The following is a 27,846-nucleotide window of genomic DNA, read 5'->3' as shown; positions in this document are numbered from 1 at the left end:
AACTCAGCAGTGGCCACAGGACTGGAAAAGGTCAGTTTTCATTCCAATCCCAAAGAAAGGCAATGCCAAAGAATGCTCAAACTACCACACAATCGCACTCATCTCACACGCTAGTAAAGTAATGCTCAACATTCTCCAAGTCAGGGTTCAGCAATATGTGAACCGTGAACTTCCAGATGTTCAAGCTGGTTTTAGAAAAGGCAGAGGAACCAGAGATCAAATTACCATCATCCAATGGATCATCGAAAAAGCAAGAGAGTTTCAGAAAAACATCTATTTCTGCTTTATTGGCTATGCCAGAGCCTTTGTGTGGATCACAACAAACTGAAAAATTCTGAAAGAGATGGGAATACCAGAACACCTGACCTGCCTTTTGAGAAACCTGTATGCAAGTCAGGAAGCAAGTTAGAACTGGACATGGAAAAACAGACTGGTTCTAAATAGGAAAAGGAGTACGTCAAGGCTGTATATTGTCACCCTGCTTATTTAATTTATATGCAGAGTACATCATGAGAAACGCTGGGCTGGAGGAAGCTCAAGCTGGAATCAAGATTGCAGGGAGAAATATCAATAACCTCAGATATGCAGATGATACCACCCTTATGGCAGAAAGTGCAGAAGAATTAAAGAGCCTCTTGATGAAAGCGAAAGAGGAGAGTTGAAAAGTTAGTTTAAAGCTCAACATTCAGAAAACTAAAATCATGGCCTCCAGTGCCATCACCTCATGGCAAATAGATGGGGAAACAGTGGCTGACTTTATTCTGGGGGGCTCCAAAATCACTGCAGATGGTGATTGCAGCCATGTAATTAAAAGACACTTACTCCTTGGAAGGAAGTTATTCCCAACCTAGATAGCATATTAAGAAGCAGAGGCATTACTTTGTCAACAAAGGTCTGTCTAGTCAAGGCTATGGTTTTTCCAGTAGTCATGTATGGATGTGAGAGTTGAACTATAAAGAAAGCTGAGCGCAGAAGAATTGATGCTTTTGAACTGTGGTTTTGGAGAAGACTCTTGAGAGTCCCTTGGACTACAAGGAGATTCAGCCAGTCCATCATGAAGGAAATCAGTCCTGGGTGTTCATTGAATGGACTGATGTTGAAGCCAAATCTCTAATATTTTGGCCACCTGATGTGAAGAGCTAACTCATTTGAAAAGGCCCTGATGTTGGGAGAGATTGGAGGCAGGAGGAGAAGGGGATGACAGAGGATGAGATGGCCAGATGGCATTACCGACTCAATGGATATGAGTTTGGGTAAACTCTGGGAGTTGGTGATAGACAGGGAGCCCTGGTATGCTGCCATTCATGGGGTTGCAAGGAGTCGGACACAACTGAGTGACTGAACTAAACTGTGATAAAAAGCAAGTACCACACAACAATTAGCATGGAACACAAGATTAAGTGTATCCAATCTGATTCCAGAGTTTGAGAATTTATGTGGTGCCCAAATTCTAATAGTGCACACCTCCTAGGGATTAAGTAAAGGTATTTTTCTTTGATTCTTTGTGTGTTACGTTTTCAAATGACTACCAAGTTGTTGGGACATAAATTCTTATTTAATTGTTTAAATTCTGGTATTTCTTTTGGATCAAGAGCACCATAAAAATTTCTGAAGCCTCTTCAATGAATGGTGCTGGGAAAACTGGACAGCTACATGTAAAAGAATGAAATTAGAAAACTTTAACACCATACACAAAGATAAACTTAAAGTGGATTAAAGACCTCAATTTAAGACCAGAAACCATAAAACTCTTAGAGGAGAACATAGGCAGAACACTCAATGACATAGAGCAAGATCCCTATGACTCACCCCCTAGATTAACGGAAATAAAAACAGAAGCAAACAAGTGGGACCTGATTAAACTTAAAAGCTTTCGCACAGCAAAGGAAACTATAAGCAAGGTGAAAAGACAATCCTCAGATTGGGAGAAAATAATAGCAAATGAAACAACTGACAAAGGATAAATTTCCAAGATATACAAGCAGCTCATGCAACTCAATGCCAGAAAAACAACCAAATCAAAAAGTGTGGAAAAGACCTAAATAGACATTTCTCCAAAGACATACAGATGGCTAACAAGCACATGAAAAGATGCTCAACATCACTCATTATTAGAGAAATGCAAATCAAAACCACAATGAGATATCACCTCACACTGGTCAGAATGGCCCTCATCAAAAAGTCTACAAACAATATATGCTGGAGAGGGTGTGGAGAAAAGGGAACACTCTTGCACTGCTGGTGGGAATGTAAATTGATACAGCCACTATGAAAGATGGTATGGAGATTCCTTAAAAAACTAGAAATGAAACCACCAGTATGACCCAGTAGTCCTACTCCTAGGCAAATACCCTGAGAAAACAAAAATTGGAAAAGACACATGTATCTCATTGTTCATTACAGCACTATTTACAATAGCTAGAACATGAAAGCAACCTAGACTTGTCCATCGACAGATGAATGGATAAAGAAGTTGTGGTATATACACACTGGAATATTACTCAACCATAAAAAGGAACACATTTGAGTCAGTTCTGATGAGGTGGATGAACCTAGTACCTATTATACAGAGTGAAGTAAGTCAGATAAATACCGTATTCTAACACATATATGGAGTATAGAAAAATGGTACTGAAGAATTTATTTACAGGGCAGCAGTGGAGAAACAGACTTAGAGAATAGACTTATGGACATGGGGAGAGGGGAGGAGAGGGTGAGATGTATGGAAAGAGTAACATGGAAAGTTACACTGCCACATGTAAAATAGCCAACAGGAATTTGCTGTATGGCTCAGGAGACTCAAACAGGGGCTCTGTATCAACCTAGAGGGGTGGGATTGGGAGGGAGGTTCAAAAGGGAGGGGATATATGTATACCTATGGCTGGTTCATGTTGAGGTTTGACAGAAAGCAACAAAATTCTGTATAGCAATTATCCTTCAATAAAAAACAAATTTTAAAAAAGCCAAAATTAAAATTTCAGAGACAGAAAGGATGCCATGATTTGGAAAAGTTTAGAATCCTCTGGCATAGATTTTGATCCCATCCCCTCTGGCCTTCTCAAAATCCCACATGATTTTATTCCTTCTCTTAGGTACAGCATGCTGGCGGAAAGCACAAGCTGTTCCACTTTTCTCGGTATCATGTCTTGGCTTTATCAGCTACTTTGGGGAAGTTACTTCACCTGTCTGTGCCAGAGTTCATGTAACTATAAAATGGAGATAAAAATATCTAACTCATATGTTTATTATAAGAATTAAGTTAATATATATATATAATGCTTAGAAAGAGTTTTTGGCACAGATACCTGCTTTTTTAGATATAATTAAATTTATCCTTTCTGTCAAATGGACCTTTCTAATAAACTTTAAATTTTTAAATTAAACAATTTTTATTGTAACAAAAAAATCCAAAAATTACATTTTAACACATTTTTAACTGTACAGTTTGGTGGCATTTAGTATATTCATATTGTTGTGAAATATCTTCAGAACTTTTTCATTTTGCAAAACTGAAACTCTATACACTTAAACAGCAGCTCCCCTACCTCTGTCCCCAGCCGCTGGCAGCCACCGTTGTACTCTCTGCTTCTGTGAGCTTGACTTCTTTAGCTACCTCATGTAAATGGAGCCATGCAGTATCTGCCCTTCTGTGACTAGCCTGCTTTACTCAGCATAGTGTCCTCACAGTTCGTCCATGTTGTAGCATGTGACAGGATTGTGTTCCTTTTTAAATCTCAGTAGTATTCCACTGGATGGATGTCCCACATTTTGCTTATCTGTTCATCCATTGATGAACATGTGTGTTGCTTCCTTCTCTTGGCTATTGTGATACTGTGGTGAGCATGGATGTACAGATACTTCTTGGAGACAGTGCTTTATTTTAGCTATATACCCACGAATGGGATTGCTGATTAGATGGTCGTTCTATTTTGAATTTTTTGAGGAACCTCTATACTGTTTTCCACAGGTAACCATATTACAGTGCCTTCAGCAGTGCACAAGGGTCCTAGTTTCTCCATAGCTTCACCAACACTTTATTTATTTATTTTTTCTGATAGTTGCTATTCTGTAGGTATGAGATGATATCTCATTTCTATGATATTCATCATAGAAAATGCATTTTAATATGCATTTTTCTAAAGACTAGTGATGTTGAACATCTTTTCATATGCTTGTTGGCCATTTGTGTATCATCTTTGGAGGAATGTCTAGTCAAGTCCTTAGCCCATTTGTTAATTGAGTTAATTTTTTGTTGAGTTTTAAGAGTTTTAAAAGTATATTTTGGATATTAACTCCTTGTCAGATATATGATTTGCAAATATGCTCTCCCACTCTGTAGGTTGCCTTTTCACTCTTACTTGTGTACTCTGATGAACAAAAGTTTTAAACTTTTGTCTGTTTTTGCTTTTAGAGTCATATCTAAGAAATCATTTTCAAATCCAATGTCATGAAGCTTTTCCCTTATGGTTTCTTCAAGAAGTTTTATCGTTTTGGGTCTGAGTCTAGGTCTTTAATCCACTTTGAGTTAATTTTTGTGTATGCTGTAAGATAAGGGTCCATTTGCACTCTTGTGAATGTGGATATCCGGTTTTCCCAGCACCATTTGTTGAAGAGACTGTTCTTTCCTCATTGCGTGGTCTCAGCACTCTTGTTGAAGACCCTTTGACCATACTCGGGAGAGTGTGTTTCTAGGCCTGTACTCTGTTCCGTGGTCTCTAGCTCTGTCTTTTGACAATGCCACACTGTTTTGATTATTGTGTCTTTGTGCTGTGTCTTGAAATCAGGAAGTATGAGAACTTTGTTCTTCTTTTTCAAAATTGATTTGACCATATGGAATCTGTTGAGATTCCTGATCAACTTAAACTCTTTTCTATTAAAGCAAAACAAAACAAAACAAAACATTCATCTCAGATACCACCATGTCTTATCCCTTTTCTTCAGAATCAAGTTTCTCAAAAGAATTTCTGTTTAAAGTCTCCATTTCTCTATTGCTCACTCAGCATTTAACCAACTTCAGCCGTACTTTTCTCCTGATTACACTGAAAACCTTTTACACTGAGGTTACAAAAAACCCTCTGTTATCACTAAATCCAATTTAGTGACTTTTTTTTTTTAAGGCATAATCTTAAATACACAAGGGGATTCAATACTACCTGCCACACCAGTTTTCCTGAAATACTTTTTTGTATTAATTCTCCATGCGCTTTTCTAATATTCTTCCTACCTCTCCAGCATTCTTCTCTGTGTTCTTTTCAGGCCTGTGCTTCTTTCTCCTGCCCTTGAATGTCCTCTCCTCTTTACTCTGAACTCCTGGCATATCCAACTTATATTTATAGCTTCAGTGCCTCTTCTCTCTAGAGCTCAGGCCTTGCCCCTGTGCTCCACAGTCATTAATCCAGTTACCTACTTGATATCTCTCTTTTGGTGCCTCAAAGATGTTTCCAACACAGTATCTCTAAAATGAAATTCAGAGCCCTCTTCCTGTTCCTCTTCTACCACTTCAATCTCAGTAAACAGCCTGTCTTCCATTTATTTATAGAAACCTGGAAGCCACCTGTTTGTCCTTGAAATTAACTTCTTCTTTACCCATCTCTCCTTCCTCCCCTTGCCACATATTCAACTAATCTCTGATTCTAGTGGGTTTTATCTCCTAAGTCACTCTCCTCCACAAGAGGGTCTCTATCCTTTCCCTCATAACTCTACCCACCTCTCTCCCTCTCCCTCTTGACTACTTCGGCATGTCTTCATCTTCACTGTTCTACCTGCTCCCACCAGTCTGTCCTCCACCCTGTAGCCAAAATGATTTTTTAAAAGCAAATCTGTTACTTCCCAGCTTCAAACCCTTCTGTAACTCTGGAGAATAGATAGAAACTGGAAACTGGTGAACTAGGGCAGGGTAGGGGAGAAGAGGTAGGAGGGATACAAAGGTGGGAAATTGTATACCTCTGTATAATTTGTCATTTTCTTTTGGAACTACAAGGATGTGTTACCTCTTCCAAAAATTAAATCAGTAAATTCAGTTTAAAAAATTATAGCATGACACTGTTCTTAAAGGCTAAACTGAACTGGTCCCAACCTACCTATCTTTTTAATTGCATCTATTACCAAATTCTTTTCTAATTTCAGTGCCACAGCCGTACCAGGCTTCTGTCCATTGCTTATGCTCTGTAGGCTTTCTATTGCTTTGAGGCCCTTGCACAAACTGTTCTTAGCTCTCCCTTGAATGCCCTTTGCTCCTCCTTTCATGGAGGTAACACATTCTTATCCTTAGGTCTCTGACACTGAGTTACCACGTTCTCAGGAAGCCTTCCCTGATGAGCTCTATTCCCTATTATATGCTGTTATACCACGGACTCCCTGATACTCACTGCACTTTTACACTTACTGTGTGACCATCTAATTACTATCTGCCTCATCAATTTGAATGCAAGTTCCATTGTAGTAACAATTTAACAATACTAATCCTAAAAAAATCTTGCTATCCTTAAAGCTACCATAATATCCTATTGTACATTAAGTGTGAATGTGTGTGTGTATGTGTGTGTTTAAATTTACTTACTAAGTACTATTATCAGTCCCAAGAAGAGACTGTCATATATAATGTTTCCAAGCTTACTTTGGAATATCTTCAAAGATCACTATTTTGTGGAGGAAGCTTTGGGAAATACTCTTTTACATTTATACTGTATTAGTATATACTGTGGGGAAGGAGAAGTGGAAGGTGTCAAGGGCATCTGTTGAGTGTTGTCCTGGCAAAAAGAGGGTGGACAAGGAGTTATATTAAAAATGGTAGATCTGAGAGAAATTGAAGGAGTATTGGCACAATTTACCTGTGAATTTGAAATCTGCTGGGTAAAGGTGAAAATTAAAAATAGTATTCTCAAACCAAAGGAATTTTACAAGAATTTAGTGGTGATCTTTATTCCCACTTTTAAGGGTTTAATTTTAAAATAATAAGATGATTCCTTAACATTGTTAAATGGCATGCAATACAAGCAGATAAAGATTCAGAGGACTACCCTCACCATGGTAAGCACAGTCAACAGTTGTTTATGTCCTTCCTCCATCATTTACAAACGCTTATATATATAAGTAGTACATAAATATATTTTATTTATTATATATATTATTTTCTGTTAATATTTTTCTGTAACTTCACAGAACAACATATAACATACCTATTAATGATCTACATCTCCCCTTCTTATTTTTAGTAGGTGCAGAGTAATCCATAGTTTGAATATACCATACTTTCCAATTGTTACTTATAATCTTTTTAGTGAATAAAGAAATTAGACATGGGTGAGCAATCTAATAAGACTATAATAAAAAATGTTTTATTTTTTAATAAATGAAAATGCAGAGGAGAGGGTCTTAGTTCAGTTTCCTACTTGATCCTTTTAGCTGTTGCTGCTGCTGCTGCTGCTGCTAAGTCGCTTCAGTCGTGTCCGACTCTGTGCAACCCCATAGACGGCAGCCCACCAGGCTCCCCCATCCCTGGGATTCTCCAGGCAAGAACACTGGAGTGGGTTGCCATTTCCTTCTCTAATGCATGAAAGTGAAAAGTAAAAGTGAAGTCACTCAGTCGTGTCCGACTCTTAGCGACCCCATGGACTGCAGCCTACCAGGCTTCTCAGAAACACATTTTATGACATAAAAACATAAAACTCTAAACTATTTGTGACCAGAATACTTGAAGATCTGCTTCTTTGTTTTTGAAACGTTTTTTAGAAAAAGAACAACATATTAAAAAGTTAAAAAATTACTCACAATTCAAATTTAAAAACAACTTTTTTGTCTAGAAGTTAAAGTTCATGCCTTCAACTCCCAATTTCACCTCTTCGGGGGACTTACTGAGACATTTTGGTCAAATTCTTTCTTGCGTTTTCTTGTGTTTACACAATTTCTATATGCATTTGTATGCCTGTGTATGCATATACCACACCTATTTTTTTCTAATAAAATGGAATGGTGCTATTCATGTAGGTCTGCAACTTTTAAAAAATTTCACCCTACTTCACTATATCACAGGCTAGGGCAAAAAATTTCTGATTAATTAAACCTGTCTATCTTTTATGTTATCTCCATTTATTTTCTTGTAGTAACAACATTCACAATAACCAAACTAAAAAGGGACTGATGTATCAACTGGCATGGTAATTTATTTACTTACGATATGAAATATATCTGGCATCATAGACTGCTCATTTGCTTGGGGCATTCCCACCTGATGGATGAATTACTCAAGAGACTAAATTATAGATAAGGCTGATTGGTGAGCCGAGGTGTTCTTACAGGATATTTCTATCAGGCTATGGCTAGAGCTCTGACTTGCCCTTGGGCTTTTTCTTTCCTGACAGCTGGCATTAGTCATCAGAGTCATAGCCCTGAATGGGGTTACAGATATTTGGTAAGGTTTCCTCCAGGCTCTGATCTGAACTATGCACTGCCCACTATTTCATTTAAGATCTCTGACCTGGTCCATTACCTTTTCTTTCTGTGAGAAAAGTGTTGATTAGACTTTGAGGATCTCCCAAATCATCTGTTTGTTGGAAGACAAGGAAAACACCTTTGCCTCCATAGAAATTCATTTACAAGCACTTTGTTCAGGTGAGCGTCCATGGATGTGGCTAACACATAGAGGTGTGACAACCACAGTGTCTCCAGATCAAAATGTCCCCTAGGGATCAAATGTCCCCTTGGGATCAAAATCACCTCCACTCGAGAACCACTAGTTTAGAGGAAAGCGGGTTTAGACTGAAGAAGGAGCTAAAGAGAAGAAAACCAGATAGGTACTACATGGAAATCACCTGACTGAAAGTAAAAGAATATTAGTTCCTAAGCAGTGGGGGAAAGAACACAGGATTTGTCCTATGTGTTGATCTCTATTTCTCCACAAATGATGAGACCTTTGATTAGGTGGCTCAGATGGTAAAGAATCTGCTTGCAGTGCAGGAGACCCAGGTTTGATCTATGGTAGGGAAGATCCCCTGGAGGAGGAAATGGATACCAACTCCAGTATTCTTGCTTGGAGAATTCCATGGATAGAAGAGCCTGGTGGGCTATAGTCCATGGGCTGCAAAGAACTGGACATGACTGAGTGATTAACACTTTCACTTTGGTTAGTTGCTTTACCCTCCTGATTGTGAATTAGTATGAGGATTAATGTTGTTATTACTGTTTTTTAATTTACATATTTACAATGTACCAGAGTTGTACTGACATTTTATATGAATTAGAGAGTGTGTATTAAAGTCCTCTGTAAACTGTAAAATTTTGTACAAAAGTAATGTGCTGTCCTACTCACTTCTTACCACTGCTTTTATCCTTGAGATCTTTAAAACTATGGGCAAATACAAGATTTACCTTTGAACCATGTTCTTTTGTGAATTTCATAAAATATTATAAATATTTTCTCACTTTTATTGTATGTAATTATTTTATGTATGTGTGTATATGTATATATGTAAGAGTTGGATTTAAAATTATGTTAGGGATTAAAGTGTAGCATCGCTCATTTTATGAGAATAAGTGACAAAAATGAGATTTTGTAATTTGCAATAGATTTAGCAGGCAAATTTCCAGGAATGTATCTGTTCCCTATATTGCATAGCATCACACAAATCTTTGGGAAGCCCCATTGTTAGCACCTCTCTATCCAGAAGAATACATGTTTCTTGTCCTTTTGTTTCTTGTGCTTTAGTCAGTTCCCTATAGTGAGTCAATTAAAATTTTTTTCTTATCCTTGTCTTAACTGCATTCACTTATGTCTCTCTACTTTAATGGATTAGTCAGGCATGATTTCTCTCTACGCAATAAATGTTTGCTGAATGAAGGAATAAATTACAGAAAACACGTTATGTCTCTTCCAGCAGGTTATCTGTTAAAATGATCAGTGACTCTACCCTTCATTATAGATTTCCTTAATGTAAAATGGTTTGCCTGTCTATAGTTCTGAATTTCTCCAGAAGTTATCCCATGGATTGGATAGGGGGTCAAGGTTGAGGGAGGCGTCAGGTACCATCCTGATACAAACTCACTGGGCCTCCTGAGGAGTGGTTTATAATACTTTAATAAGTATTTGCTTCAACCCTAGAATTTACTCCAATGGTCATACTAATTTGTTACCTCTCGGGATTGTAGTGTTTAGCACCTGTTGTCTCCCACATGTCACCTGATGATTTCATGGGATCAGTCTTGGCTACCTGTCCGTGACTTCACTCTCAAAGGGTGGATTAAACCTATAACCCAGGGTTGATTTTTAGTACTGATTCTGTATGCCTTTCTTTACTTTTCACTTCTCTCAGATATGACAATCATCACATGGATTTGGGAAGAGTTTCCGTAGCCAGTGAGAATACTGAATTCAGTTGAATTGTTTGTGATCACTATTATAAAAGAGCTCATTCACAGTTACTTACTGTACCGGTTCTTCTTCAGAGACTATGATGCATTGGTCAATACATGATGTATGATGTACTTCTCTTTATGGCTACTAAACTACCTCTTCTAGGAAGCAGTCATCTATCTTAACCAAAACCTCCACTTCTCTGAGATGAAATCTTCTGCTATATTCTACACACATTTTACCAATACTTGCCTAGATCATTCATCATCATATCCCTGTCTATATACTTGGCATATATAGGAGGCACTCACATATTTTTGATCCACTGAGTGAATGAAACTTGGATTCTTGTTTCTGCTTATGTTTTTGTTTGGCTTAATGATGTCAGCTGGTAAAAATTTCTTTCTTCTCCCAGTGCCATTTCACTTCTAATTAAGTATTCAAAATAAGGTTAAGAGAAACCAATTTGAGGAATCATCTGAAGATCATGGGGATCATTTCCTAGTTTCTTAAAAAAAGACAGACCTCTCTGGTATGAGCTTATTTTAAAAACATGAGAAGGAAAAAGTTATGTAAACAATAGAAAGAAATAATGGTCAGAGCATAACTAGCAAGGAAGGTACTTCTGTCTGGAAGGGTATCAGGGGAAATGAAAGTTTCAGTTCCTATTTTGCCTTAGTCATCTTCTACATAGGGAATTACATTAAAATTGGCAGAGTTGCCAGTCCAGGTTTGATGCACAATACTGGATGCTTGGGGCTGGCGCACTGGGACAACCCAGAGGGATGGTATGGGGAGGGAGGAGGGAGGAGGGTTCAGGATGGGGAACATGTGTATACCTGTGGCGGATTCATGTTGATATATGGCAAAACCAATACAATATTGTAAAGTTAAAAAATAAAATATATAAAAAAAAATTGGCAGAGTTTTGGGAAATCCCATAGGCCCTCTTATTTATTCATTCTGTGGATCTCTTCTCAAGCTCAGATCTGCTCCAGAGGTATCTCCCTTTGCTTCTTTGTCTGCTCTTTTTTAATTTTTTGGACTGCTGGATTCTCTGATTCCTTGAAATTGGATATCTTGGTGCCCTTTTTCCTTCTTGTCCTGCCAAATCTTAAAATAGGCTTTTTCCATTTTGGAGGGCTTAAGAACTAACTTTTTGGGGAAACAGGGAGAGATACTTTCCTGTCTGGGCTAGCATATTCTTTTCCTGAGACTCATACTATTTTTTCCCCCTAATTCTGGTTATCGCCATTACCATATCCAGAAATATCTTTGGCACCAGTACTTGGAAACTTATGCTTCCCTATAGATTGTTTTTATAAAAATGTATTAATTAACTTATTAATTTGCTTATACCCTCTTATTCCAAAATCTGGTGTTAGGGCTACTTCTAGAACACATGACATTTGGAAATCAGAAATGATAGACATACCTTGATCCTAATAAGTACCCCAACTATGTGTCAATAAGAGGGCTAACCTGATCTTATAACACATCTAAAGATTGAGATGTCCCAGAGCTCAGTTGTTAGGCCTCTTTCTCCTTTTTTTTTTTTTTTCTTAAACAACAAATTTATTTTCTCACAGTTCTAGAAGTATGAAGTCCAAGACCAGGTTGCTGTGAGGGCTGGGCTCTGGTGAGACCTCTCTTCCTGATTCATAAACAACTGTCTTCTTCGTTGCCATTTGGCCTTTTCCTTACGTGTGCACATGGAAAGAGAGCCCGCTGGTGTGTCGTCTTCTTTGTAAGGACACCAGGTTAATTAGATTAGGTCTCCACCCTTATGACCTCTTCACTCTTTTTAGCTCAGCTGGTAAAGGATCCGCCTGCAATGCAGGAGACCCTGGTTCGATTCCTGGGTTGGGAAGATCCACTGGAGAAGGGGTAGGCTACCCGGTCCAGTATTCTTGGGCTTCTCTTGAGGCTCAGCTGGTAAAGAATCCAGCTTCAATGTGGGACACCTCGGTTTGATCCCTGGGTTGGGAAGATCCCCTGGAGAAGGGAAAGGCTACCCACTCCAGTATTCTGGCCTGGAGAATTCTATGGACTGTATAGTCCATGGGGTTGCAAAGAGTTGGACACGACTGAGCGACTTTCACTATTCTGTTCCAAGACTTTAAACACTACCATACATTGTTGATGACTCCCAAATATAATCTCCAGCCCCCACTTCACCCTAGACTTCAGACTATTTGATATCTCTACTTATATGTCCATAGACACCTTAAACTTAACATGTCCACACCAAACTTTTGATTCTCCCAATCTAAATTTACCTCTCCTCAAGTGTTCCCCATCTCAGTAAACCAAGTTGCTCAGCCCAAAAACCTTTGAGTTTTTCTCTTGTCTGCTACATCCAATTCTTCAGCAAGCCCCACTTGCTCCCCTTTAAAATACGTCTCAAATATATCCATGTACTATTTCCTCTAGCATTGCCATTGAGTTCAAGCCATCATCTCTCACCCAGGCCACTGCAGTAGCCTCCTAATGGTCTCCCTGCTTCTACTTTTGCCCTGATCCTTCCTTAAAATATAAATTATAATTCACTGCTGCTTAAAACCCTATGGCTTTTCCTCAACAAGGTCCCCTGACTACCTTGCTGACTCCATCCTCTGACATCCCTCTCACTCACTCCTCACCCCTCAAGGCACGCTGGCCTACCTTTTGTCAGTTTTCCCAGGCACATTCTGACCTCACGAGTTTTTGCATTTACCATTCTAAGCCTCAAATTCCCTATCTTCAAGTAATCATATGACTTGTTCTTTCACTTCATTTGGATCTGTACTCAAATGTTGTCTCCTGAAGGAGACCTTTTTACTTCTTCATTAGTTATCTGTTTAAAGCAGCTTCTAGTTACTGGCAGTATTCAAGCATGGCTGGATCCTTGAAGGATGCCTGCAGAGATGCTAAAGAAGGAACTTCCATGTCATGTGGGAGTGGAAAATGAGACCAGATTTCCTTAATAACTTAAGGAATAAGTTATTATTAATAACTGGAAATTATTTAATCTTATCATGAATTAATTATAATTCTTTCTCTAAGCATTTAGTTAGCACCTCCTATGTGTCTGACATTGTTCTAGGCACTAGATAAGATAGAAAGATATAAAGAGATATATCTTTAAGATATAGCTTAAAGATATAAAGAGATATATCTTTAAGATATAAAGAGATATATCTTTAAGATATAAAGATAAAAGTGGCCTAGCTAGTATCCATTAGGAACTAATAGTAGATAATGAAGAAAAGAGTTGCTTAAGAGTATGGGTGTAAAATTGTAGTAGATAAAAATAAATAGAAAAGGACAAATTTTAGAGGTGCTCTGAATAAATGGCAACCCACTCCAGTATTCTTGCCTGGAAAACCCCATGGATGGAGGAGCCTGGTAGGCTACAGTCCATGGAGTCTCAAAGAGTCGGACATGACTGAGCAGCTTCACGTTTCTGAATAAATGAGGAAGAGACTGAATAAATGAGAGGAGGAAAAACTATTATAAGGGGGAGAACTAGATATGAAAGATGACCCTAAAATTGCCTGCTTGAGAAGGGAGAATGTAGGGGTAAAGACCACATGTTATATTGTTATGGGGGTAATCCCTAAAAGGAAAATATCAGTGTTAGTCATCAAGTATATGGCGTGGCTGGATGTAATTCATAATTCAGTAGAGATTAATTAATTTATGAAGTAGTTTGAAATTCTTGGAACAAACGTGCCTTCACCTTCTCTTATTAGTCTCCCATACCAATACAGTTAAGTTCTCCTTTCCCCTGCCTTCTGGCCCCTTTGGGGTAAATTAACGTGAAACTGACAGTTCCTTTAATCACATGATGAGTTTGAGTGAACTCTGGGAGTTGGTGATGGACAGGGAGGCCTGGCGTGCTGTGATTCATGGGGTCACAAAGAGTTGGACACGACTGAGTGACTGAACTGAACTGAACTTAATCACATGGGGCCCTTGAGTTTCTTTTCTGGTTCATATGCCTGGAATCTGTTAGACAGTAGGGAATAGTTGTCTTTTTTAAATATAATAATCACCTGGTCCCTCATGCTGCTCATTGTTCACACATGTCCCAGTATGTCTTGTCACAGAATCATGCTCTCTAGCTGGGACATGATGCCTAGGTAGGTGGGGAATTCCCCTGTTTCGTTTAAAATCATAGTTGTCTTTGGATTTGGCTAGCATGTTTGTGATTAGTTTACTGACAATTGGTTTTTTTTTTCTTATACCATATGCTATTACATGATTCATCTGCTTTGAGTCTGTTGCCTTGAAGGTGAAACAATTTCTTCCAATGTTGATATTTCATAATCTCATAGATAACAAGCATACACATATGCATAGTCCTTTCAGAAGTTTTAAACATTTGGAGATGAATGAATTATACTTCCACAAATGAAAAGGAGCAGTATAAAACCATAATGGTGATATCCAGACATCTTTTGTTGGGTGGTTGGGTGAACAGTAATATTAATAAAGCCTGTGTACTTTACTGTGTTTATCTCTCCTTGAGAAGTTATTTCTGGTGTGTGGTACTTATTTATGAATTTTAACGTTTAACATTGTGCTTTAATTGCCTTGGATTTACATGTATTTTAATATTTTAGACATGATCTTTATTTCAAGGAGTTTAAATTCCAGGTACATCATAATACTTGGTGTTAACATTGTAATGATGATTGCTGTTTACTATGTAGCAATCCCTATTCAAATGTTAAGAAATCTTCTTTTAATTACTAATATAAATAGTAATCTTTGAAAACATTTCAGTAAGACACATCACATCTCTGAATGCAGCACAAGGAAGTTTTTTCATAAACATGGTTATTTTCCAAGTAATTAAAAGATTACACTTCTAATAAACATGGACTAAATTCGGTTTCTTCATATAGCACTGATCAGTGCACTTACTGTGTTCCACCATTTAACCACCTGTATTTTTTTACTCATAATGTCAGTGATTGTTTTTCAAAGAACTCTTTATAATTCCACGGTATAGATATACATGTACATATCTGTATAAGTTGTACATTTGGGGAGAAATTTTTAAAAGATTCTGATTCTTGGTATATCTGCCTCCCCCTCTCTCTCTTTACCTGTTTTTAGCTCCTCTTTGGTTCAGGTGTGCTGGTGTCCCTAAGCCTTTCTGGGCCGCAGCTGGAGAAGGTGGTGATTGACAGAAGCCTGGTGGGGAAGCTCATCTCAGACACCATCAGTGATGGTAATTACCCCCATGTGCAAATCAATTGCCTGCATTAACAGTGGGCAAGAGAAATAGTGTGTCAACAGGTAGACTAATTATTACCACTAGGGACTTGAAAACACAAGTAATTGCTTGTAATAGCATAGTTACAACCCCTGGGACCAATACAAGTTTTAACTAATATTTAATGTCAAAGTTTTTGTCAATTGTTAGTATTCTTGAGTATTTTTTACTGTTTCCTTAAAAAAGTGAACATATTTTCGAAAGAGGTGGGTGTTTTGTTTGGTGTGTTGACATTTCAAATATTTTTCACTTTCACATGAATTTTGAATAAATAACCCCAATTTGTCAGCACAGCCACCTAGTACAAAAACAAAAACAAAATCTGTTCTTTGGCTCTTAGGACATTCTTTGTTACCAAAGTCTATGAATACTAACTTCTGAGAGAGTTTGAGCAGTATTTCTAAAAATAAAAAATCAATGCCAAAAATACCAGATAAATCTGAATCCTGTAAAGTGATATCACAGTTAGTATATAATTGCTACAAAGCACATAAAGACTTTAAGCCAATTATTGAAAAGGTAGCATACTGACATTTATTAATCCTTAAAAGGCTCTTCGCTGTACCAGCCTACCTATATAATTTAATTAAAACAACTGTTCCTTGTAAGATATAGTTATTTCTGTTTTATAGATAAGGAAATTGAAGCTGAGATACTGATGAACATGCCCACCAATGAGATACTGAGGAACAGCCCCAAAATGACTGAGCTGAAATTTGAACCCATTTTCTTTGCACTATAGTGTGCTGACTCCTAAAGTTTTAAGACTGCACTTTAATTCAAGGTGAAAAAAAAGGTCTAAGAAACAAATTGTATATATGGCAAAACCAATACAATATTGTAAAGTAGTTAGCCTCCAATTAAATAAATTAAAAGAAACAGATTGCATTATCATTAGAGATTGAAAATTTTCCATATCTTAAATTGAATAATCAAAGGAAAGTGTGGTCTAGTGGAAAGGACAGAGGTAAGATTATAGAAACCCTTCTGCTGTGTGTGCTCACTAGTATCTCTGAATAATGCAGACACAATTTCTTAGAGAAAAGCACTCTGCAGTGTGGCTATCATTAGTAGTATTCCTGATAATGATAAGCTGGGGATAGGGTTATGAGTATGCCATTCTTCTTCCTTGTAGGATCATGATGCTAAGGAAGTGTTCCTGTGGAAGAGGTTCCATTTTTACATGTCTAATAATTGACCCCTTCATTGATTCTGCAAATAAAATAGTGGCTGTGATGATTTTGTCATTTTGGTGGTCCTCCATTAGAATTAAAAGGAGACCTCCAAAAGTGTTCATGTTGCTGAGATATCTTTTTTCACTTGTTTCTTTAAACCACAAATAATACATACATTCTCATGAGTAAATGATAACAATGTGATTTCTTGGCAGTTCTCCAGATTCTCCTGTAATTGTGTCGATCTACTGTGGTTACTGCTTGCACAGCCAGGGATATGGAAGTAAAAAAAAATATATAAAACATTCAATAACTTCTTTTTGCTGGGAACAATGTAAAACGTTTCTCAAATTCCTACTACATGTTTTTATCAGTAATTTTTATAACATTAATGGCTCTTTATGTAACCCAAATTAATGCAAATTAATTAACTGTGTGCTTTAGAAATATAGCTGTAGAAATGTTTTTGCTAATCTTCATTATCACATATTACTTTATATAATATATTGGGTATAATATGTTTTAGTTCATTCAGCTAGTATACTTTCAGAAAGTTCATTGATGAAAATTTTTTTAAAAAATTGGTGGAGAACACTGATCTGTATCCTCTAATAAATCCAATTTATTCTCAGATGGTTTGTATCATATAAATACAGGATTAAAGGCTAAGTACAAATAAGTGTTTTTATCTTTACGTTCAGATATGAAACAGTGTTTTATGCTTTTCCTACCTTTATTCCAAATACATCTCATTTGTAGGTTGTCCCCAAATATCAGTGTATATTGAAATGGTCTCATGGAAAGGAAAAATATCAAATCCATGCATGATTAGATTGATTATTGTTGTTTCTTTCTAATATCTTTATTATCATTGGGAAATGTCCACAATGATATTTAGGAGACTTCAGTTATTTCAATTAATATTCATTTATCTTCTGAAAATAGCTTTTTGTAACATTTCAGTAGAAGAAACTATTAATTTGTTATTATTTTATTCTAACTTAGTACTTGATAGTATTGTCAAATCTTTTTTTTTTTTAAGCTCTTCTCACAGACGGCTTCATCATCTTATCATTTTTGGCACAAAACAAACTATGTTTTATTCAGTTTTCCAAGAAGATGAGCTCTCCTGATATAAACAAAAGACTGGAAAAGCTCTCAGCCTTGGATTATAAGGTAGAGATTTGAATGTATATGGTCATATTGTTAATTATTAAGGTATGCTAGAGTATTGCTTGAGTTGATGTTATGCTCTTTTTTCTTAAATGATTATGGATTTCAAAAAAACCAGAGTTATTCATAGTATAGGATTAAGCTTGATCAACTAGAAACAGTGGCCATCCAAAGTTTTCTTTTTTTACTCTCATCATGGGGGTCTAACAGTGGCATGCTTGGAGCAGTTTACATCGTACTTACAGACATCAGAAAGATAATAGAGGCAAGTTACACATTTGAAAATGGTTTTCTTGCTGGCAGTAGTATGTATGCCATTCTCATTTTTCCCTAAGACCCCGTATCACTATTCTAGGCAAGGGTAGCTGCTCTCGCTTCCATTTCACAAGAAAGAAGACAACACTTTCAAAGGTTAATAGAAAAGTGTAATAAACAAGGAGTGGGAAGATCCCCCTTCTCCCAATATCAGCTATAACTGTGGAGAAAAATGCAAAAAGAAATCTCCTTCATGTGTTAGTCTCTTTCCCTTCAGTAACTCCAGGTAATTTGTTTCCTTGTATCAGGGACTTTACATCTGTTAAGGCAGGATTTTTATTTTAAATGATGTGTTTAATTTAAGTTTTGCCACATTACATTTTAACTGCTTGGAAGGCATACTCTCTGCTAGAATGAGTATCTCATACATTTTCCAGGCTGTTTCAGTTCAAGGCCTCTTTTCAGCAGTGACTTGTGTTTGCAAGATTGATCCAGCCTCTGTGACGTGGATTTGAGACAGTTCACTGTTCACTGGGAACAAGACTGATATACAGCTTCCTTAAAAAAGATGCACACTTAGACTGTACCAGGAGTATCTATAACAAGGGCAAAGATTCTTAAAAGCTAGCTTTGTGGCCTGAAACTGTGTGTGTGCGTGTGTGTTTGAAAAGTCTAATAGTATTTGACCTAACCTTTTGCCCTTTTGGGTTCTTTTGGGTTATTTCTTATTGTGACTGAGTTAGTAGTGGTGTGGGGGGATTTAATTTTATTTATCAGAAAAATCTACTCTTATAAGAAAGATTTTTAACATGGGATAAAATACATTAACTTTTTCATCATGGTAATAAACTATAATTTGGTTTTGTTTGCAAGCCTTGTATAGCTTCTATAACACTTTGTATAATATTGATTCTTTTAAACTGAAAATCTGTAGTACTCATATATTTTGTCTAGTAAAAAATGGTTTAACATTCCTAATGGAATACTATTTTCCAGAATGGCTAGCTTTCCTTGAAATGTTGTTAATTTACTAATACTAGTCTTTAAAATGCACCAGTATGCATTAATTTTAATGCATTAACTATTAAAGTAACTGTTTTTAATGTATTTATATAAAATTTTGTATGCCTACTTTCTTCATCTTAAGTGTGGTGGGTAGTTTGGCAGTCTTCTCAGCTTAAGGATAGTAGCTCCCCATTAATGAGAGCAGAGAGAAACTGTTAGGATGTCATCTTTTCTAATGAAAAGATGTGAAAAATAGACTGAGTATATGGGCCCTACACCTTGAGTAGGGAGTTAAGTATTTGTTCATTTTGTCATTAGATATGAGAAATTAAAAACATGAGCACTCCATGTCATTTCTTTACATTAGAGAAGAAGTAGCCTGCTTTCCTCTGGAAACCATGGATTTCATTTTCTAGTTCAATACTTTAAATATAGGTATTTAATATTTGATAAAAACTGCCATTTATCTATTGGAAGGACATTTTAAGAAACTTGTTCATTTCACTTGCCCTCTTGACCATTGTGATAGAATAGTAAACCATTAATACTCGAAACAAACATTAAATTTCAGATAACATACATGATTTACATTATGTGAGGATTGAAAGTGGCAGCCTCTTGTTTTAACTCTGTTTTCTTATATAGAAGTTCTTAAGTAACATGTGTAAGTGCCAGGTAGGGTGTCAAAATAATGTTTGTGTATTTTTAAGGACTTAGCAATTTCATTGTGATATTTCCTTCAGATAAGAAGATAGCTGGTTAAAATAGTGATATTGAGAACTTAAATGTAAGAATTTGCACTTTAGAGCGTATAGTAATTTGTGTTGTCTGTCATTGCCCATTTGGATTTTAAAACAAGGAAATAGTGTAGAGTATTACAATCCTGCTCTTCTTTACAGCTATATCATAATTTAGTTCTTTTAGACTGAAACAGTTTTGGCAGAGAAAAATGGAAATATCATGAAATTATTCACCTTTAGCAAGTTTTCCTGTCTACATTTTAAAAATCCAATTCATTTAACAGTGAAGGGACAGTGCAAGGAGTTAAATGTTTACCATGAGAGAACAACACTGGTAATTACTTTGATTTCAGTTCCTTTTGATGTGCATTCAGAGGATGAAGAGGTCAATAATATTATGGCCATGCAAATAGAAAAGGGTTCCTTTTGACCATATTAAAAAAAAATAGCAGAGGATTATTAAAGCATTAACCTTGATTTTAATGGCCTTGGTTGAGTGGTGAGATCACAATTTGGATGAGCCTGATTATTTACTAAATACAATACATAAATGCAACGGGTTCTTAACACCCATTGCACTCCGGCATTATCGCATTACTGCCATCCTTTGTTGCCTTGCAGACAGGAATATGAAAGCAATCTGTCATGTAGTGAGACTGGCTCCAGAAGCATTTCTCTGATAAGAAGACCCCCTGCCCTTTGCTAGTGTCTGGTCCAGTAGGCTTAGCCATGCGCTTAATCCCCAGAAAGTGGTTCGATTATTGCTGACCAGCAATGGCAAGATAGTTTTTTTTTTTTTTTTTTGCTTCCAAGCTATCAACCTTCCATTAATTCCTTAAGCAGAAATACGGTGCAATCTATATTTCCTTGGCATGTGTCACCCAGATGGTGCCGTGCTTATGTTTTCAAATAACCATGTTCCAAAATAACATAGTTTGAATAATAAATTCTACAAATCCGTCCTAAGAAAGAAAAGCATAATTCTCAGAAGCTGCATAAACTTTTACGCATGATGCTGTGGCTTATCCCTTTATGCAGAATTTTTGTATATATGTCTTTAAAGCGATATTTGCCTCAAGTTGTTTTTCCTTTTGTTGTTGTCAGTCACTGTTAACATGTTATGTCTTAAACAGTAGTCCGACACTGTTGGTCAGCAATACTGAACCTGTCAGTTAATATAGCTGGTCTTAAAGCCTATGTGTGGGTTGATGCTGTCAAGCAACCATGACTGTACATTTTGGTATTGATTGGGATTGCTATGGCCAATTCCTCCCCAACTCACATTTTTCCTTTTCCTTTCCTCTGCTAAAAATGGGGAGAATTTTGAACATATGTCTTTTTTATGTATGTGTCAAAAGAATTTGGTAAATTCTGACACCTCCTTAAGCACATGTTTAACATGCATATTTACTTGCATTTATCTACATTTACAGATGCTTTAATTTTTGTAATACTTTGAGGATTTTGCCTTTTAAAAATGATCCTTGTCTTTTTTTTTTTTTTTAAACCATTAGATTTCCTATTATGAAATCCCAGGCCCAGTAAATAGGACAACACAGCGTCATCTAGCTATCAATTGTGTTCAAGATAGAGTTGTTTGCTGGTGGCCACTGGTCAGTGATGATGCTTGGCCTTGGACCCCCATTTCTTCTGAGAAGGATAGAGCCAATCTGCTGCTCCTGAGTTATGCTCAAGGAAAGCTGGAGGTAAATCTAAAGTAAATATATACATTTTGTTGAAGAGAAACTAAAATAGGGTTATTAGTTTTCTATTCTGAAATAAGTGTGAATGCTTTTTAAAATCTATTATTTGTTTTCCAAATATTCAACAAAAGTAATTACATATGAAATGGGATCCTTGAAAGTATCACATCTGGAGGATCCACCGACAGTTTCAGGACTCGCCCGAATACCATAGTGATTAATAGCACAAGCTTCTGGGTTCAAATCCTAGCTCTGCCACTACCTACCTCTCTGTCCTTGAGCAGATTACTACCCTCCATGTGCTGTGGTTTCATTGTTTGAAAAACAGAGTGAATGAAAATATCCAAGTTAATAGATGCATTTAGAGCAATAATGATGTAATACTATTATTACATGTATTAATTAATAATCTCAATTACTATTGTGATTCTTGTCATTATTAGTGCTGTCATTACTGTTTGCTCATGATTTCATGCCTTTCAAAGCTGTGTTATTAACCACCTTCTTTAAACATCAGTTAGTCAGTCAGCAAACAGTAGTCAAAGATGCCTGTTTTCTATAAGACTCTGTGGTGCCAAACCATGGCTTGGGGCAGGGATTTGTAAGGAGGGCCTTAGAGGAGCAGCCTTCTCAATCTAGTGTCCTGCCTGGGACACAAACACCAAAAGTATTAATCTAGGAAGTGTATATGAGATCTCACCCTGTCTATTTCTGAAAATGTTCCGTCATGATTCATTATCATGAACCTGTGGATATTTTCATCTTGTGTCAGTACTTTGAGTCTGAAATTCTGTTTTCTTAATGTAACTTTAAATTGAAAAAACAACCTCCTCAACGTGGTTTTTCAGTGGGTAAAATGGTATGTTTTGTCTAGGTAAAATTGTATGTTCCTGTATTTTCTCTAAATCCATTATCTTTTAGACTTTAAGAAGTATTTTTCAGAATTAGTATTCTGAGATAATGAACAAGTACAAGTTTTCCCTATCCCCCACTTACCTCTTCTGACTTTATAAACTTACAGGCTATCTCTTAAGGCTGAAGAGCCCTTTTTAATTAATTTACCTTTTTCCGGAACTTTTCCAATTTTGTTGTAGTAACTAAGACACTTTTAATGCTCCACGTATGGATTTTATAAGGATAAAGAAGTGCTTTATTCCTATTCACTTCCTGTTTGTGCCTACCATCATATTGATCTTGGATCTAGAAGCTAACTGAATAAAAGACCTAATCAAAATGACTTCATGTAATAAAGCCAACTAGAATTCTTTTAAATGTTCTGTCTTACAATAAAAGTAAAAAAAAAAAAAATAGCATAAATCAACCTTTAGTTTTACAGTACACAAATTACCTTTATTGAAATGAACTTATTACCTGAAATTAGGACTGTTTGAAAAGGGTATATACATATGGTCCACATACTTAATCTCCCCGTGTCTAGTTTATGGACTTTGTGGTTCGATAAACTTCAGTTTGCCTATTGGTTGGGCCATATACTATGTGACTTGAATGAAGTTTACTCCTGTAAGGTTCAGCCTGCTTTTAACTAATGATACAGTCTTTGGTCTTGGGTAGATCACCTACCCTGACTGTAGTTTTCTAATTTTTAAAATGATGGATTTAAACCATATGGGTCCCAGGCAGCTCAAAAAAAAAAGTGCTCATCTGAATTCTGAAGCACAGGTCTGATTTTGCCATTGCCTGTTCAAATGCCTTCATTAGATTTTCAGCTAAACTTAGCTTCCGCACTGAAAAGCACTCCCCTGCCCCGACTGGTTGTGACCTACTGTTTCAGTGTTATTTCTTTATACAAATCAATATTCTAGCCAAATGATGTACTCACTGCTTCTTTCTCACCTTCTGCCTGTACAAATTTGAAGTAGGAAATGGCAACCCATTCCAGTATTCTTGCCTGGAAAATTCCATGGACAAAAGAGTCTGGCAGGCTATAGTCCATGGGGTTGCAAAGAGTCAGATGCAATTGAGCATGCAAGAAGTGCACACCTGTACAGATTACAGGTATTTCTACCTGAAATGCCCTTCCTGGGCTTCCTGGGTAGCTCAGCTGGTAGAGAATCCCCCTGCAATACAGGAGACCCTGGTTCAATCCCTGGGTTGGGAAGTTCCCCTGAAGAAGGGATAGGCTACTCACTCCAATATTCTTGGGCTTCCTTGATGGCTCAGAAAGTAAAGAATCCTCCTGCAATGCAGGAGACCTGGGTTTGATCCTTGGGTTGGGAAGGTCCCCTGGAGGGAGGACATGGCAACCCACTCCAGAATTGGGGCTTCCCTAGTGGCTCAGACAGTAAAGAACCAGTCTGCCACGCAGGAGACCTGGGTTCAATCATTGAGTCAGGCAGATTCCCCTGGAGAAGGGAATGGCAACACACTCCAGAATTCTTGCCTGGAGAATTCCATGGATAGAGAAGCCTGGTGGGCTACAGTCCATGGAGTTGCAAAGAAATGGACACAATGGAGCAACTAACACTTTCACTCTCTCTCTCTTCACATCATTCATCAGCTGTTAAGCATGAGCATGGAGTAGCTGTTGTTTAGTCCCTAAGTCCTGTACTACTCTTTTGCAGCCCCATGGACTATAGCTCACCAGGCTCCTCTGTCCATGGGATCTCCCAGGTAGGAATACTGGAGTGGGTTGCCATTTCTTCCTCCAGGGAATCTTCCTATTGCAGGGATCAAACCCATGTCTCCTGCACTGTCAGGTGAATTATTTACCACTGAGTGACCTGGGAAGCCCTGACCATGGAGTAGCACTGTATTTCATGCCAGAGAATGTGAATACAAAGCTTTCCGTGCCTGCAAGGATCTTAGTGTCTACCAGTGAGAGACAAATATGAAAACACATGTGTACACTAAAGTGTTAAAGTACTGTGGATAGAGCATATGTTAGCAGTACAGGAGACAGTGGGAAATGATTGTTTTTACCTAGAGAGAGAATAAGGGGGGAACTTTCAAAGAAGATTTACAACTTGCTCAAGGTTGATACAGAGAAGGCAATGGCACCCCACTCCAGTACTCTTGCCTGGAAAATCCCATGGACGGAGGAGCCTGGTAGGCTGTAGTCCATGGGGTCGCTAGGAGTCGGACAGGACTGAGTGACTTCACTTTCACTTTTCACTTTCATGCATTGGAGAAGGAAATGGCAATCCACTCCAGTAGTTCTTGCCTGGAGAATCCCAGGGACGGGGGAGCCTGGTGGGCTGCCATCTATGGGGTCGCACAGAGTCGGACGTGACTGAAGCGATTTAGCGGCCACAGCAGCGGCAGCAAGGTTGGTACACAATTTTACTTTTTTTTAGTTACTATCCTAAATTTCATATCAAAATTGTACTAGCCTTGTGGAGTGATTTGACAAGCTTTTCTCTTTTCTCCTCTGTGAAACAGTACCAAAAGAAATCATATAATACTTGAATGTTTGGTAAAACACATAAAAGCATCTGGGTGTGCTGTCTTTCAAGGAAGATAGATTTATTTTTTATCACTGATTCCATTTTTCAACGGTTGTTTTTCAGGAGTTCTGTTTTTTCCTTGAGTCATTTTCCTTATTTTGTGTTTTTGGAAAATTATCCATCTTGTTTAAGTATTTGAATAGATTTTCATTAAGTCTTATATATTTGTACCTGATTTTTACTTATCACCACTGACTGCATATATTTATCTTAATATATTAAGATATATAATAATTTTTTTTGTCAAGTAGCTTCTGTCTTAGACTTGGTCCTTTCAATCTATCAAAATTAAATTGTTGGAAAAATTAATGAAGATTTTTTTTTTCAGAACCTCATGTGAACTTCTATATGCAAAAAAATGAATGTCTTTTGGAATAATTGTCTGGGGAAATAATTGTTTCTTTCTGTGTGTATGAAGACAGTCTTTAACCATGAATTGTAGCATATTTTTTTAGGAAAATATGAACTAAAACTACTAGTCTATAAAGGTAATATTCAGGCATATATCTTTAAATATTTTTCACTAGCAATCAATAGACTTCTTACGCTAATCTTCAGAATAAGAGATACAATATACTCTTAAACCCTAAAAGTCAGACTACAAAAGTAGCAACTTTATAAAGAAGCAATTTAATCTTTGTATCTATTAAATGACAGAATTTTAAACAATCATTTCTCATCCAAGTTCAATCAGAAAAGACAATAAGCTTTTATTTGGACTGTGGCAAGATCCTAGAGTAGTGGTTCCTAGCCTTGGCAACACATTACAGTCACCTACAGAGCTTTTACAAAGGGACCCACCGAGACCAGTTACATCAGAGTCTCCAGAGGGGAGGTGACATCAGTACTCTTTTACAGGTTCCCTAGGTAATCCTCATGTGCATCCAAGTTAGAACCACTGCTTTACAACAAACTAAAAAAATTGTTTAAAGCCATCTCTTTTGCATAACAGACCATGGAAAGGATAAAGCCCACATACTGAACCAAATGAGTGTTCTAATAGTAGACTCTTAAGTAGAAAATTGGCTTACCAAGCAGCTGGAAAAAAAAAAACAAAGGAAACATAGAAATAAGCTCTCTGTGACTAAATTATCTGTCTTTCAAAGGAGGAACATTTTTAAATTTATTTTATGGATATTAGAAAACTGCAGGTCTAATTGCATACCACAGAGCTCTAAACAACAGTACATATCTTAATTAGAAACAGAACAAGAGAGATTTTTGTTGTCTAGGAAAAAAAATTGTTTTGAAAAATATACAATAAATAGGATGAAGAAAAACATTTTTATCTATAAAATTCATTTAAAAATAGCTTTCTGTGGTTTTTGTGTTTACTATCATACACAAGGTAGTCCTTTTTATTTAATACAGGACTTCCCTGTAGCTCAAACATAAACAAACTGCCTGCAATGCAGGAGACCAGGGTTTGATCCCTAGGTTGGGAAGATCCCCTGGAGAAGGGAATGGGAATCCACTCCAGTATTCTTGCTTGGAGAATTCTATGGACAGAGAAGCCTGGCAGGCTACTCTAAGAGTTGAACATGACTGAGTGACTAACACACACATGCTTAAGATCCCCTGGAGTAGGAAATGGCAACCCATCCTAGTATTCTTGCCTGGAAAGTTCTATGGACAGAGGAACCCAACAGGCTGCAGTCCATGGGGTTGCAAAGAGTTGGACATGATTGAGTGGCTGAGCACACTCTTTATATTTACTTTTGAAAAAAGTAATTACTATCATCCTAGAAATATTTAATTCATTAGCTTTGTCAAAAATGTGATGACAACCCAACTTACTTTTCTCTTACCTTATTTGAGTAGATACTTTAACTTTTCAGCTATAAGCATTCGATAAAGTTTTCTGCTGCTAAGTCACTTCAGTCGTGTCCGACTCTGTGCGACCCCACAGATGGCAGCCCACTAGGCTCCCCAGTCCCTGAGATTCTCCAGGCAAGAACACTGGAGTGGGTTGACATTTCCTTCTCCAAAGCGTGAAAGTGAAGTCACTCAGTCGTGTCCCACTCTTAGCGACCCCATGGATTACAGCCTACCAGGCTCCTCTGTCCGTGGCATTTTCTAGGCAAGAGTACTGGAGTGGGGTGCCATTGCCTTCAGCGAAAGCTTTCTGAGTATGGCAATAATTTCAAGATATCTTATTCAGAAAAGGCCACTTGAATCTCTTTAACAAAATTAATAAAAAACATATTCAGATCAGTTGCTCAGTCATGTCCGACTCTTTGCAACCCCATGAATCGCAGCACGCCAGGCCTCCCTGTCCATCACCAACTCCCGGAGTTCACTCAGACTCACGTCCATCGAGTCAGTGATGCCATCCAGCCATCTCATCCTCTGTCGTCCCCTTCTTCTCCTGCCCCCAATCCCTCCCAGCATCAGAGTCTTTTCCAATGAGTCAACTCTTCGCATGAGGTGGCCAAAGTACTGGAGTTTCAGCTTTAGCATCATTCCTTCCAAAGAAATCCCAGGGCTGATCTCCTTCAGAATGGACTGATTGGATCTTCTTACAGTCCAAGGGACTCTCAAGAATCTTCTCCAACACCATAGTTCAAAAGCATAAATTCTTTGGTGCTCAGCCTTCTTCACAGTCCAACTCTCACATCCATACACGACCACAGAAAAATCCATAGCCTTGACTAGACGAACCTTTGTTGGCAAAGTAATGTCTCTGCTTTTGAATATACTACCTAGGTTGGTCATAA

At 37.4% G+C, this 27,846-nt stretch overlaps 1 protein-coding gene across 5 annotated transcripts in view; it reads left to right on the top strand.

Moving 5' to 3' along the window:
- WDPCP (WD repeat containing planar cell polarity effector) overlaps window positions 1-27,846 on the top strand; it is a 300,990-nt gene that overhangs the window by 124,992 nt on the left and 148,152 nt on the right. For all 5 annotated transcript variants that reach the window (XM_010863306.1, XM_010863302.1, XM_010863304.1 and 2 more), the window contains exons 7-9: window positions 15,455-15,569; window positions 17,832-17,965; window positions 21,477-21,668. In XM_010863306.1, coding sequence (XP_010861608.1) covers window positions 15,455-15,569; window positions 17,832-17,965; window positions 21,477-21,668 — 441 coding nt within the window. The remainder of the gene's footprint in view (window positions 1-15,454; window positions 15,570-17,831; window positions 17,966-21,476; window positions 21,669-27,846) is intronic.

Source organism: Bison bison, unplaced genomic scaffold, assembly GCF_000754665.1.
Source record: "Bison bison bison isolate TAMUID 2011002044 unplaced genomic scaffold, Bison_UMD1.0 scf7180017864489, whole genome shotgun sequence".
NCBI classification, from domain to species: domain Eukaryota; kingdom Metazoa; phylum Chordata; class Mammalia; order Artiodactyla; family Bovidae; genus Bison; species Bison bison.
The sequence above is the reverse complement of the archived record's forward strand: the minus strand, read 5'-3'. Positions and strand labels throughout refer to the sequence as shown.